Genomic DNA, 12,051 nt, shown 5'->3' with positions numbered 1-12,051 from the left:
CAGGCTAGAAGAAAGACCTTCCATGGCTGATTTTGGCCTACAGATCATAATTTGCCCAGTTCTGCTTTAACCATTAGGCCACTCCCGCTCCTGTGTGTACTAACTGTTAGATTTTAACCCTATGTGCTATGCAGAACCAGTGCAAGGGTGGTAGGTGCCCAAGGCAAATCTTACACCCCCTCAATTAACTTTCAGCCCCTTATCCTGCAGCCCCCCCGTCCCCCACTGAGATTTTGATAATTCAACTCAACAGCCACGATCGCCTTACAAACGTCCTCCCATCAACAAAAATGCAAGCTGAAGTATGTGTTTGAATTTGTGCGGCTGTCAGGATCTCCTGCTTCACTCTGCTGCCCTAGGCAACCGCCTAACAGTTGGGCCGACCCTGGTGCTACGTAGGGTGAAAACGGTGATCTTTGGCCCCAGATCACCTTGTGCTCATGTGATCACTGGTGATGGAATATGCAGTACGTTGTGCTCTTACCTGTAGCAAAATGCCACAGGTTTTTGGTGGTGTATGTCACTTGGCACTTGGTTTTCTGATTACAAAATTAACACACACACGGTTATGGTTGTGAAAATGCACAAGTAAAAGGTACAGGCTAGTGTTTCACACTTCCTGCCAGCTTCATGAACTATGGCACACATTTCAGGCACTTCACTTAAGACTCTGATTTCAGTCCTCCATTGATAAGACCGATTCCAATCCTCTCGTTAATTAATTTTTATTTTTTTTTCAGCTGGAATGTTCTTCAATGATTGGTCAATGGATTAGTTGAAAGCAATAATTGATAGAAAAGAGGAAATTCATTTGCATCTTCTTCACAGGTGGGAATCAGCATGTGGAGGAAATGGAATAACGGATTTCGGTGACCTGTCGTGAACCTTGAAGGTCAGAGATACCACCTTCCCCATTCATGATACCTACACTGACTACTTAGTTTGTTACCTTTAGATTGTAAGCTCTCTTGAGCAGGGACTGTCCTTCCCCATGTTTAAACTTGTACAGCGCTGCGTAACCCTGGCAGCGCTATAGAAATGCTAAGTAGTAGTAGTAGTAGATACACAGAGGACTATGAAGACCAAAATATCTGCCACTGTGCTGTTTACCTTATCACAGTGAAACATAAATCCCCCGTCCCTCTGAATTCCAGTAGCTCCTGACACAGGTTCTTTCTGGCAGGAGAGCTAAAAACACAGTGTCCTTTTCTGCGTCTCCTCATTGCAGCTGCTGGCCACTCAAAGCTTGCATTTTCCCATGCTAGACCTCAGCATTAAGGTGCCTTCCACGGGGGTTCCTGGACTGTTCATCATCTTTAGCCACAGGCGTTGCTCTTCCCCTTGAGAATCCATGTAGTCCTTCCCAGAACTCGTACCTGCAGATTACAAAATGTTGGTACGCTCAGAATGCGCCACTCGAACTGCAGTTTGCCATTATCGGACTATGAAAGCAGACCAGCAGGTCTCGTATGAGCTGGCTACAGCGAACAGCACTGCTTACGTTACGGCCTTTATCTCTTTTGGCTTGGATCAGAACAAGGGCTGGGATCTAGGACCATGACTATACCTTCAGAACCATCCAGGCTTTTTTCCTCTCTTTTATATTCCCTTCCCACATTTCTTAGATTGTGAGCCCACCAGGGACGGAGAAAGTACATGCATGTAATAATACATGTAAATCGCTTTGGTCGTACCACAGAAAGGCGGGATTATCAAATGCATGATTCTTTACCCTTTATCTAGTCCAGTTTATCGTTTTATTAATTTGTTACGCCGCCTCTTTCATGCACGAGTCGAGGCGGTTTGCATAAAAATTGCAAAGTTTAACATAGAAACATAGTAAAAAAAAAAACCCAAAACTTATGAAGGGAACGCAAAGTCGGTCTTGGGCCGGTGGGGGTGGGTGGGGGTTCATGGACCAGGGATCCTTCTGTAACCGTACGATCATGGGCCCTAAATCTGGGCACTAGTGAGCTACGTTTATAAGGATTTTCCATGTGTAAAAGGCCTCTTATAAACTTACTCCACAGGTTATGGTGCATATTTTAGAAGTCGGCGTTTTTTTCGCCGCTGCAGAAATTTTGTAAGGCTCCGGAGTCCTTTTGGGGGGGATTTTTGATCGAAATTTTCCTGAAGCTGTTACGCCTGGATTAAGTTAAGTAAACCTGGTTTGCTATATATTTTGGTAGGATAGAGAAGGTTCCTTTAAATGTTTATCTGAGGCTTTATGTTATCTTTAATTGAACTTCAGGCTTTTTTCCTCCCAGGGGGGCTTCTTTAGGTAGTCTTTTACTGGCTGGGGTCAGTTTTGGGTAGTTTGGTTTTCTGGTGTCCGTTTAATTTATAATTTATATATATTTTTTAAGAGGGAAAGAGAGTTTTTTATCCCATACGGTTTTCTCATGTAGCATGAGTTTTTGCGTTGGGGTTTTTTTCTCTTTTTCTTCCTTAAATAGAACCTATGATATTAACCTACTCCTGTTTATACAAGGGATTGGTAATACTCTGGTATTGTTCCTTGTTAGGAGGGTTTGAGGTTCCATTTGTTAAGATTTAAATTGTATATGGGGTGAAAGAATTTGTTTTCCACCAATTTAAAGGGACACCTCCAAACTATTTTCATATATATTAATCAAACTCCTTTTGTTAGGTTGGCATATTTTAGAAGTGCCATTCGTGTTTTCGATGTGTGTAAAACTGGCACTTAAACTAGAGGCTGACCGAATTTTGGTTTCAGATTCAGCACCAAAACCAGTTTGGGTTTCGGCAAAAGGTAGCTGACGGCGGGGGAGGGTTGGCGGCGGGGGGTGTGTGTGTCAAAGTTGGTGGTGGTGGCGGGTCAAAAATGGCGAAGGGGGGGTCAGTGGTGGCGGGGGGGGGGGGGGGGGGGGGGGGGCTAAAATGTGCCCCCTCACGCCAAAGTCTGGCTAAGCTCCTGGCCCATCCACTTTTACTTCAGCTCCACATCATCATTGTAGCTGGAGGGGATCCTCAGCCAAAGACATTCTTAACGAGCCCTTGGACCATCAGCACTCTGTGGTAGTCAGCAGCCATGCTCTAAGCCTCCGATGCCAACATTCCGCACAAACCACGCACAAGCGCAGAGGAAAGGACGCAGGGGGTGCAACCACAGACTGCCACAGTGTTCTGAGGGCTGAAGAGTTCCAGCTGAGAAGGTCTCCAGCTGGGCAGGGCTTGAGGATCTTGCCAGTCAAGGTATCATGTTTCTACGTTTTTGGGGGGGGGGGGGGGGGGGAGCGGAGGCAGAGAGGAAATGTGTGGGCCCACCAATAAGTTGCCTGATGGCTCACTGCTCTAAGGCAGGACTGCCACATCATTTAATAGCCCCCTACTGTTCTTGGAATGGATTTCACTCAATTAACCGCTACATCAATAAAAAAAAAAATTAATCTTACCACCCCCTGGGCTCAGGCGAACTCCTCCCAGGAAGACATTGCTGGAAAGGGACTCCTTATCCCAGACAGTCAGCTCCAGGCAGACGTTGCTTAAATCATTGGGCTGCAGACCACTGAAGGTGAAGGTGTGGTTCCAGTGGGGGTTCACAGTCTTTTTGACCACTGGGGTTTTATGCTTTGATGCTTTAGTGTTATCAGGTAGCAAGTAGCTGTGGGGAAAAGAAAAGAAATTCAGTAAGTGTTAAAGCAGCTACCGAGGTTACTGCAAGCAACCCCCAATAAAACACCCCCTCAGTGGGGAATTTGGAGTTTGAGGTTATAGCTAAAATTCCCATAAAATATCCTGGGTGTTGAATTCGTGGCACGGCCTCCCAGTGGAGGTGCTGGAAATGAAAATGGTATCTGAATTCAAAAAAGCTTGGGACAAATACATAGGATCTCTAAGGGAGAGTAAGGGAGAGTAGATGGCATGGATGGGCAGACTGAATAGGCCATATGCCAGTGATGGGCAACCTTTTGAGCTTGGTGTGTCAAAATTCGCCAAAAAACCGAGCATAACTCGGGTGGTGTGTCACTTCGAGAAAATCACTGCTACTAGGACCGCCCCCGGGCCCCCCCTCTACCCGAGATCGCTGCCCACCCGAGGTCGCTGGGCCCCCCCCCTCCACCCGCTACCGGGCCCAGAACTAACCTTAAAGCCTCCTTTCACGTCGCAGCAAGCAGCAGCAGGACAGACCTCTCCTCCTTCCTTCTGTGCTCCGCCCTCGCGCACGTTACATCAGGCGAGGGCGGGACACGGAAGGAAGGAGTGGCCTGCCCTGCTGCTGTTTGCTGCGATGTGAAAGGAGGCTTTAAGGTTAGTTTCCGGAAGCGAGGAGGGAGGGCGGACCACACTGCGGCGGCGCCGCGTGTCATCGAAAATGGCTACGCGTGTCAGTGCTGACACGCGTGGCATAGGTTCGCCATCAGGGCCATATGGTCTTTATCTGCCCTCATTTTTCTATGTAGACTGACAGGCAAGCTTTTCACAGTGTTAAGGCATAAATGGATCATAACATTGGATCTCTATTGTAATGGATTTGTTTTTTTTCCATAACCAGCTGTCTCACATAATTCATTGTCCATTGCTAGCTGCAAATTTTGAGAATCAGTTTGTAAGTTATGTAGACGACTACCTGTAGATCGGAAGACTTCTGAAAGACCCGCCAGTTAACCAAGGACACCAGCCTTACCCCTTCACAAATGTGTCTGAAGTGCCCCCTGACTTCACAGCTGTTAGATTTTTGGCCTCTTTCACGAGCGCTTCCAGCACGCCTCCAGTTGGGAGCTGCAAACTACCTTTCTTTCCTTTTCTGAAGCTCTTTTTGCCTGCAAAACAAAAGTAGACTGTGAAGAAATAGTGTGTTTTAAGCCTGTAAAATGTATTGGATATTTTCCTGCGTTAATTATGTCTTGAAGTGTATTTCTCCTATTTGGCAAGCAGGTGGTGGTGTTTCTCTGCTGTAAAGCTATTACAGAGAAAATGTTTTCTCTTTAGTTTAAACAAACAGGAAGCAAGAAGCAGTATAATGTTTGAAATTTTCTTGTTCTGATTGGCTCATTTTCATTTGGAGAGTACTGGCTTTTGCTCCAGTCTTAGCCTGAAAGAAAAGATACTTTGCTAAAGCCCTGTAAACAGTTACACTTGATAACTTGTGAGCAGCTCTATGTCCTGATCTTCCCAGGTACTGTTTAGTCAGTAAACAAATGTTTAGTTAGTGTTATAATTGATCCATATTTCAGTTACCTGTTATTGTTTGCTGATTGCACATTTTTTGTTGCACTGTCCAATTTTTAAGATAATAAACAATTTTCAGTTTATTGCCTCTTTGTCTGGACTGATAAAGAATCCTGGTGGTTTGGGTGTTGGGTCTGTGAGTGCTTTCTGGGAACTGTGGGACCACTGGGAGTGTGGCCTCCAGTAACCTAGAAATCACTGGAGATAATCTGAGAGCGGGAGACTCGCCCAGAGGCAGTTGTGACCCAGTCAGTGGGAGGAGGGTGCTAGTGTAGAGCACAGGTGGACCTGAGCTGTGCTGGGGTTAGACCCTCTAAGTGGCTGCAGGGTAACCCCAGGCGGGTGGTTAGGCATTTCGTGAGAAAAATAGCTTTCTATACATTTCAGATTGACAACAGTGTTACATAAGTTCATAAGCATCGATATACTAGGACAGACCAGAGGTCTGTGAAGCCCAGTATCCAAGCTTGCCTAAGTGTTGGTTTTATGTCTTTTCTCTATTAGCCTTCACCAATTTTCTTCGTAGTAAATGCTGGCTAAATCACAGGAGGAGGATCAGGCAGCTTTATTCCTTTGAACAGCAATAAAAACCTACAAAACCGCTGTGGCTCTAACCTCTTAATTTGCATGAGCTGCGTATTTGATGCCAACCTATCTCTTGATGACCTTGGAAGGGGGGCTATAATGACCCAGAGCTTGTGCTATCGCCAACTTTGGTTGCCCTTGCTCCCAGAGAGATGCCGCTGCTGCTTTTTTTTATTTTTTTTTATTTCTAGAAGTCTTTATTAAGCATTTCGTAAACAATACATTACATACTCAGTTCAGTACAGCACAATATTCTTCATACCCTATGAGTCTGACAGTGAGTGAGTAACTACAAATCGCTCCAACTTAAATGAATGCTAAAACAGTTACCTATTATACTTCAAAGTTTTTGTCAATTTTTTGTTATGCAAGTCCGAACTCTCCCCCTCCCTCCCCCCCCCCCCCCCCCCCCGTCTTCCCTTCTCATGGCATTAGATACATTACCCAGAGCATTTTGTTAAAAAGGGGTCCCACACCCTTTTCCATTTAGGCAGGATTTTCCTTTTCACAGCAGTGAATCTCTCCATCTCTCGGATATAGGCAGTGGTGTGCTGGAGCAGGCTCTCACAGGCTCTCGAGAGCCGTTTGTTAAGTTTTTAAGAATTTTGGGAGCCGGTTCTCCATGGCTACTTTAACAAATGGATCCCAAAATGCGGGCTTGGGCCCCTCCTGAATTCTCTTTTACTTTGCTGGCGAGAGAGAGCCCCCTGTTAACAATTTACCAGCACACCCCTGGATATAGCGCACTTTATTAAGCCACGCTGCTGCTTTTTTCGTCTTACCTTGAAGCTGTTCCAGTGGAAGCATTAGGTTCCTCTCAGGGGGGATGTATCGTAGAGCGACCGTCAGCTCCCCTTTGTACTGCAGTATGGCATCAGCTGCCACATCCACCTGGGTTGGGGTACAAAGCAGAAGCAGCAGTTTAACGGAAAGGTCCACGCTGACACTTAAAAGAGCACTACCACACAAAATTTGACAGGGATGCCTAAACCTTTACACTTAGCATTATTTAGTTATTTTTATTTGTAGCACTTGTATCCCACATTTTCCCACCTTTTTGCAGGCTCAATGTGTCTTACATATTACCGTTAACGGCGTTAGCCGATTCCGGTCTGAACAAATACATGGTTTGGATTAATTCAAAGCGATATTGTGGTACAATGAGGTACGTATATGGTAGGTACAGCTGGGGGGGAACTTAGATAGGGAGAGGGGAGGAAGAGTCAGGTAACGTCCACTACGGTCTTTGGTTATATTGTGTCACAGGTGTCCAGGTGTTTTTTATGTTGGGTCGGTGGGGTATGCTTTTTTGAACAGTTCTGTCTTTAGTGCTTTCCGGAAATTTAGGTGATCGAGCGTAGTTTTTACTGCTTTTGGAAGTGCGTATGAAAAACTGGATTGCATAGGTGGATTTGAATTGCTTGGGTAGTGGAGATTTAGGTATTCTCGTGCAGATTTTGTGGTATTTCTGGTTGGCAGGTCTATGAGGTCTGTCACGTATCCCGGTGCCTCGCCGTAAATAATTTTGTGAACAGTCGTGCAGATTTTGAAAGTGATAGGTTCTTTGACTGGTAACCAATGCAGTTTTCCTCGGAGTGGTCTGGCGCTGTCAAAACGCGTTTTTCCAAATATAAGCCTGGCTGCTGTGTTTAAATCGTTACAGAGCAATTTTCATACTGTCCAAATAGCTGCAGAATTTGCAGCTTCTCCAACTGCTGAGTTTGAAGCAGTTCTTAAAGGGAGAACACACGCTTTTGTTTGCTGTCGCTATCCTAACGCCACCCCTGGAATGAGTCCAGTAAAAGCAGGTAAAATTATACAGTGTTCCATAATGGGCCAGAGTCTACATATGGTGCCAAAAAAAACCCGTGCTTAGCGCTACTCTATAAACCTCAGCTAAAGTTAGGTGCAGATAATAGAATACTCGTAGCGGCTGTCCCCACAACTTAAATTTAGTCTGTCGTTTATGCCAACACTATAACCTGGTAGAAATGCACTCGTCTTATTTAGGAGCGGATCGGGCCCTGACTGTAACAGTGCACATAAATTTTAGGAACGCCCAAGACCCACCCCTACCCTTCCCATGGCCACGCCCCCTTTTATGAACCACACATGAGAATTTAAGCACACCACTTATGCTTAGAAAGTTGCACATGCAAATTCTAATTAGCGCCAATAATTGCTTATTAACGGACAATTACTAGCGCTGATTAGCTTGTTAAACAATTAACCACATCCCTTTCTGCCTGCACGGGTTAGAAGTTCGGTGCACTTCATTACAGAATACGCTTAGCAAGTCGTGCACCTAAATTATTATCAGTGCCAATTAGTGCTCATTATTACTACTACTACTATTTAGCATTTCTATAGCGCTACAAGGCATACGCAGCGCTGCACAAACATAGAAGAAAGACAGTCCCTGCTCAAAGAGCTTACAATCTAATACTTGATAAGTGCTGTTATCAGTGCTCTTTAGCTTGTTATGTACGTTGTTATGGAATCTGTTTGGATTTTGGCGCGGATCTCTAGGCACGCAAAATAGAATCCCCATGTATTTGTTAATTTTAAACCTTAAGAGTGTGATATTCTTACATCCTGAAAAGCCTTTTTAATGGGGATTTTTAAGTTTTATTTGAGATGACTCACCTTTGACCCTTGCACAGCAACTGTAACTTTACTGCAGTAAAGCTTGGTTTCATTTTACCGAGAAGCTTGTGGAACCTTGCTGTTACTGTTGTGTCTGTTAAGTACTTTATGTCAGCAAAAAAGGTATAATTATTAGTACATAAGTATTGCCACACTGGGACCGACCAAAGGTCCATCAAGCCCACCATCCTGTTTCCAACAGTGGCCAATCCAGGTCACAAATATCTGGCAAGATCCCAGAAAACTCAATACATTTTATGTTGCTTATCCCAGAAACAAGCAGCAGATTTTCCCCAAGTCAATTTAATAATGGTCTATGTACTTTTCCTTAAGGAAGCCGTCTAGACCCTTTTTAAACTCCGCTAAGCTAACCACCTTTACCACATTCTTTGGGAACGAATTCCAGAGTTTAATTACACGTTGAGTGAAGAAAAAGTTTCTTTGATTCATATTAAATTTACTACTTTTGTAGCTTCATCACATGCCCCCCTAGTTCTAGTATTTTTGGAAAGAGTAAACAAACAATTCACGTCTACCCGTTCCACTCCACTCATCATTTTATAGACCTCTATCATATCTCACCTCAGCCGTTTCTTCTCCAAATTGACGAGCCCTAGACACTTTAGCCTTTCCTCATAGGGAAGTCGTCCCATCCCCTTTATCATTTTCGTCGACCTTCTCTGTACCTTTTCTAAGTCCACTATATCTATTTATTTTAATATAAAGATTTCTTATTAATTATGTCACCTTATATATTTTTAGATTGGCCAATTTTGTTTACTCTAGAGGGAAGTGTATTACATTGATGAGGATTTTAAAGTTTTATTTGAGATGAGTCACCTTTGACCCTTGCGGCCATTTTGAAGAGTGATCCGGCAGCAAGGGAGGGTCAGCGCCAGCAGTGGCCAAGCAAGACTGGGGATCTTTCCTGCCTGCCCTGAAGAATACGCTGGAAAACCTGGGTGGCTGGAGGGGGGCAGGGGAGAGAAGCGACCTCGGGGGAGGGGGGAGCAGTGGCTGCGGCGACCTCGGGGGGGGGGGGGGGGGGGGGGGGGGGGGAGTGGTGGTGACCTGGGGGGGTGGAGGGGTGAGCGGCAGTGGCGGCGACCTTGGGGGAGGGGGCGTGGTGACAGGGGCGGGGCCTCGTGCTGCTGTCGTGCGGTTGGTCAGTGCTGCTTGTGACGTCGGCCTGGGCTTCAGAGCCTAGCAGACCCAACTGTGAAGAAAGCCACGGACACAGGCAGCCAGAGGCATAGAACGTTGGAGGTGAGAATTATTATATAGGATTATGTTCATTTGATAGTTGGAAGCTCCTGATGCAGCCAATCCTTAGACGAAACATGGCCCCATCAGGCATTGTTTTAGTTCACCTGTTGTCAATAAATTGTCTACTTCTTTCAAATCACAGTGTGTTTTGATCTGCTTTAGCATTTGCAAATCAATACGTCATCACTCTTCTTTCTATGCTTCAATACATGCAGGGTCTTTTTCACTTCCCTGAAAATACCAAAAACCCTTTAGGACATGAAGGGGCAGCAACTGTTTGATTACTACACTATACTCGGGAAAGGTGGAATTTACCCAAGACAGTAGATTATTTAATAGGACACATGGAAACACTAGAGTTCTTTTATTACTGACTAGTAAAAAAGGCCCATTTCCAACAGAAAGGAAACGGGCGCTAGCAAGGTTCCAGGGCCCCCTCCCTACTCCTCCTCCCCTCCCTCTCTCTTCCTCCTCCTTCTCCGATCCCCCTCCTCCTCCCCCTCCCCCCAGGACCCCCTCCCCCCTCTTGTCTCAGGACCTCCACCCTCTCCCCCTCTCTCTCGTCTCAGGACCCCCTCGCCAATTTCCGCCACCCAGCGCCTCCCTCCCTCTGTCTCTGTGGCCTCCGAGTGCCCCAGCCCTTCGTACGTGGCAGCTGCCGTTTAAAAAGTTTTACCTCCTGCTTGGCCACAGAGACAGAGAGTAGTAACATCTCCTGACGTCAGGCAAGCAGGCTTCTACTGCGGGAGAGTGACGTCAGGAGATGGTTACGAATGCAGTGAGAGACACTGGAATGTTGCAGGAGCAAATTATTATATTAGATTTGTAATTGTAAATGGTTTTGTGCATTCACCTGATAAGCGGTATATCAAGTATCTAATGGAGTTGGTCCAGAGGGTGGCTACTAACATGGGCAGTGGTCTTCGTCAGAAAGCATATGGGGACGGACCTAAAGATCTCAATATGTATACTTTGGAAGAAAAGCAGTCGAGAGACGTTTAAATACCTATGTGGGATAAATGGCACAGGAGGCGATTCTCTTTCAACTGAAAGTAAGCTCTGGAAGGAGGGGGCAAAGGATGAAGATGAAAGGGGATAAACTCAGAAGTAACCCGAGGAAATACTTCTTTGTGAAAAGGGCGGTGAATGTGGGAAACAGCCTCCTGGTAGAGGTACTGAAGCCAAAAACTGTATCTGACGTCAAGAAAGCCTGTGACAAATACATAGAATCTCTAAGGGAGAGTACGTAAGTACATAAGCACTGCCACGCTGGGAAAAGACCAAAGGTCCATCAAGCCCAGCACTCTGTCTCCGACAGCGGCCAATCCAGGCCCCAAGAACCTGGCAAAACCCCCAAATTTAATAACAATCAATGGACTTTTCCTTCTGGAATCTGTCCAGACCCCCTTTAAACTCAGCAAGGCCAGCTGCCGTCACTACCTTCAACGGCAATGAGTTCCAGAGTCTACGCGCTGAGTAAAGAAAAACTTTCTCCGATTTGTTTTAAACCTACCACATTCTAATTTCATCTTGTGTCCCCTGGTTCTATTATTGTTAGAATGCGTAAACAAACGCTTCACACCTGTCCGCTCTGCCCCACTCATTATTTTGTAGACCTCTATCATATCACCCCTCAGCTGCCTTTTCTCCAGGCTAAAGAGTCCTAAGCCGCCTTAACCTCTCCTCATAAGGTAGTCATCCCATCCCTTTTATCATTTTTGTCGCCCTTCTCTGCACCTTCTCTAATTCCTTTATATCTTTTTTGAGATGAGGAGACCAGAACTGAACACAATACTCCAGGTGTGGTCGCACCATGGAGCGATATAAAGGCATTATAACATCCTCATGCTTGTTTTCCATCCCTTTTTTAATAATACTCAACATTCTGTTCGCCTTCTTAGAGGAAGGGATACTGGATGGGGAGACTGGATAGGCCATGCGGTTTTTATCCGTCTACATTTTTCTATGTACTAAAGAAACATTAAACAAAGACCCCGAGTTGAGACTAGGCAGAGAGGTATTTTAACATGTCCCAACTGGACATCATGCAACAAGCTGCAGCCATCCCATTAGAACTGTAAAGCACATGTCTAGCTCTCTCACTCAGTGCCGTAGCGAGGGCAGCTGACACCCGGGGCAGGTCGCCGCTGCGCACCCCCCCTCGGCGCACGCACCCCCCCTCCGGAGCACTTACCACTACCATAGAAAACGGGGCAGGCGGGCGGGAGGGCCATTCCGCCCGGAGTGCACGTCGCTGGGAGCTGCGTCGGCTCCGCTGGTTCCCTGCTCTCTCTGCCCCGGAACAGGAAGTAACCTGTTCCGGGGCAGAGAGAGCAGGGAACAAGCGGAGCCGACACCCCC

The 12,051-nt window shown here is 46.0% G+C and overlaps 1 protein-coding gene across 3 annotated transcripts in view; it reads right to left on the bottom strand.

The window, feature by feature from the left end:
* Positions 1-994: 994 nt before the first annotated feature.
* The window catches only part of SYTL5 (synaptotagmin like 5), a 226,929-nt gene continuing 215,872 nt past the window's right edge, over positions 995-12,051 (bottom strand). For all 3 annotated transcript variants that reach the window (XM_030202323.1, XM_030202325.1, XM_030202324.1), the window contains exons 14-17: positions 6,561-6,669; positions 4,649-4,784; positions 3,417-3,625; positions 995-1,376 (exon numbers count right to left, since the gene is read on the bottom strand). In XM_030202323.1, the coding sequence (XP_030058183.1) occupies positions 1,240-1,376; positions 3,417-3,625; positions 4,649-4,784; positions 6,561-6,669 (591 nt within the window). In that variant the 3' untranslated portion in view covers positions 995-1,239. The remainder of the gene's footprint in view (positions 1,377-3,416; positions 3,626-4,648; positions 4,785-6,560; positions 6,670-12,051) is intronic.

Source organism: Microcaecilia unicolor, chromosome 4 (assembly GCF_901765095.1).
Source record: "Microcaecilia unicolor chromosome 4, aMicUni1.1, whole genome shotgun sequence".
NCBI lineage: Eukaryota > Metazoa > Chordata > Amphibia > Gymnophiona > Siphonopidae > Microcaecilia > Microcaecilia unicolor.
Note: the sequence above shows the minus strand (reverse complement) of the source record. Positions and strands in the feature narration are given on the sequence as shown.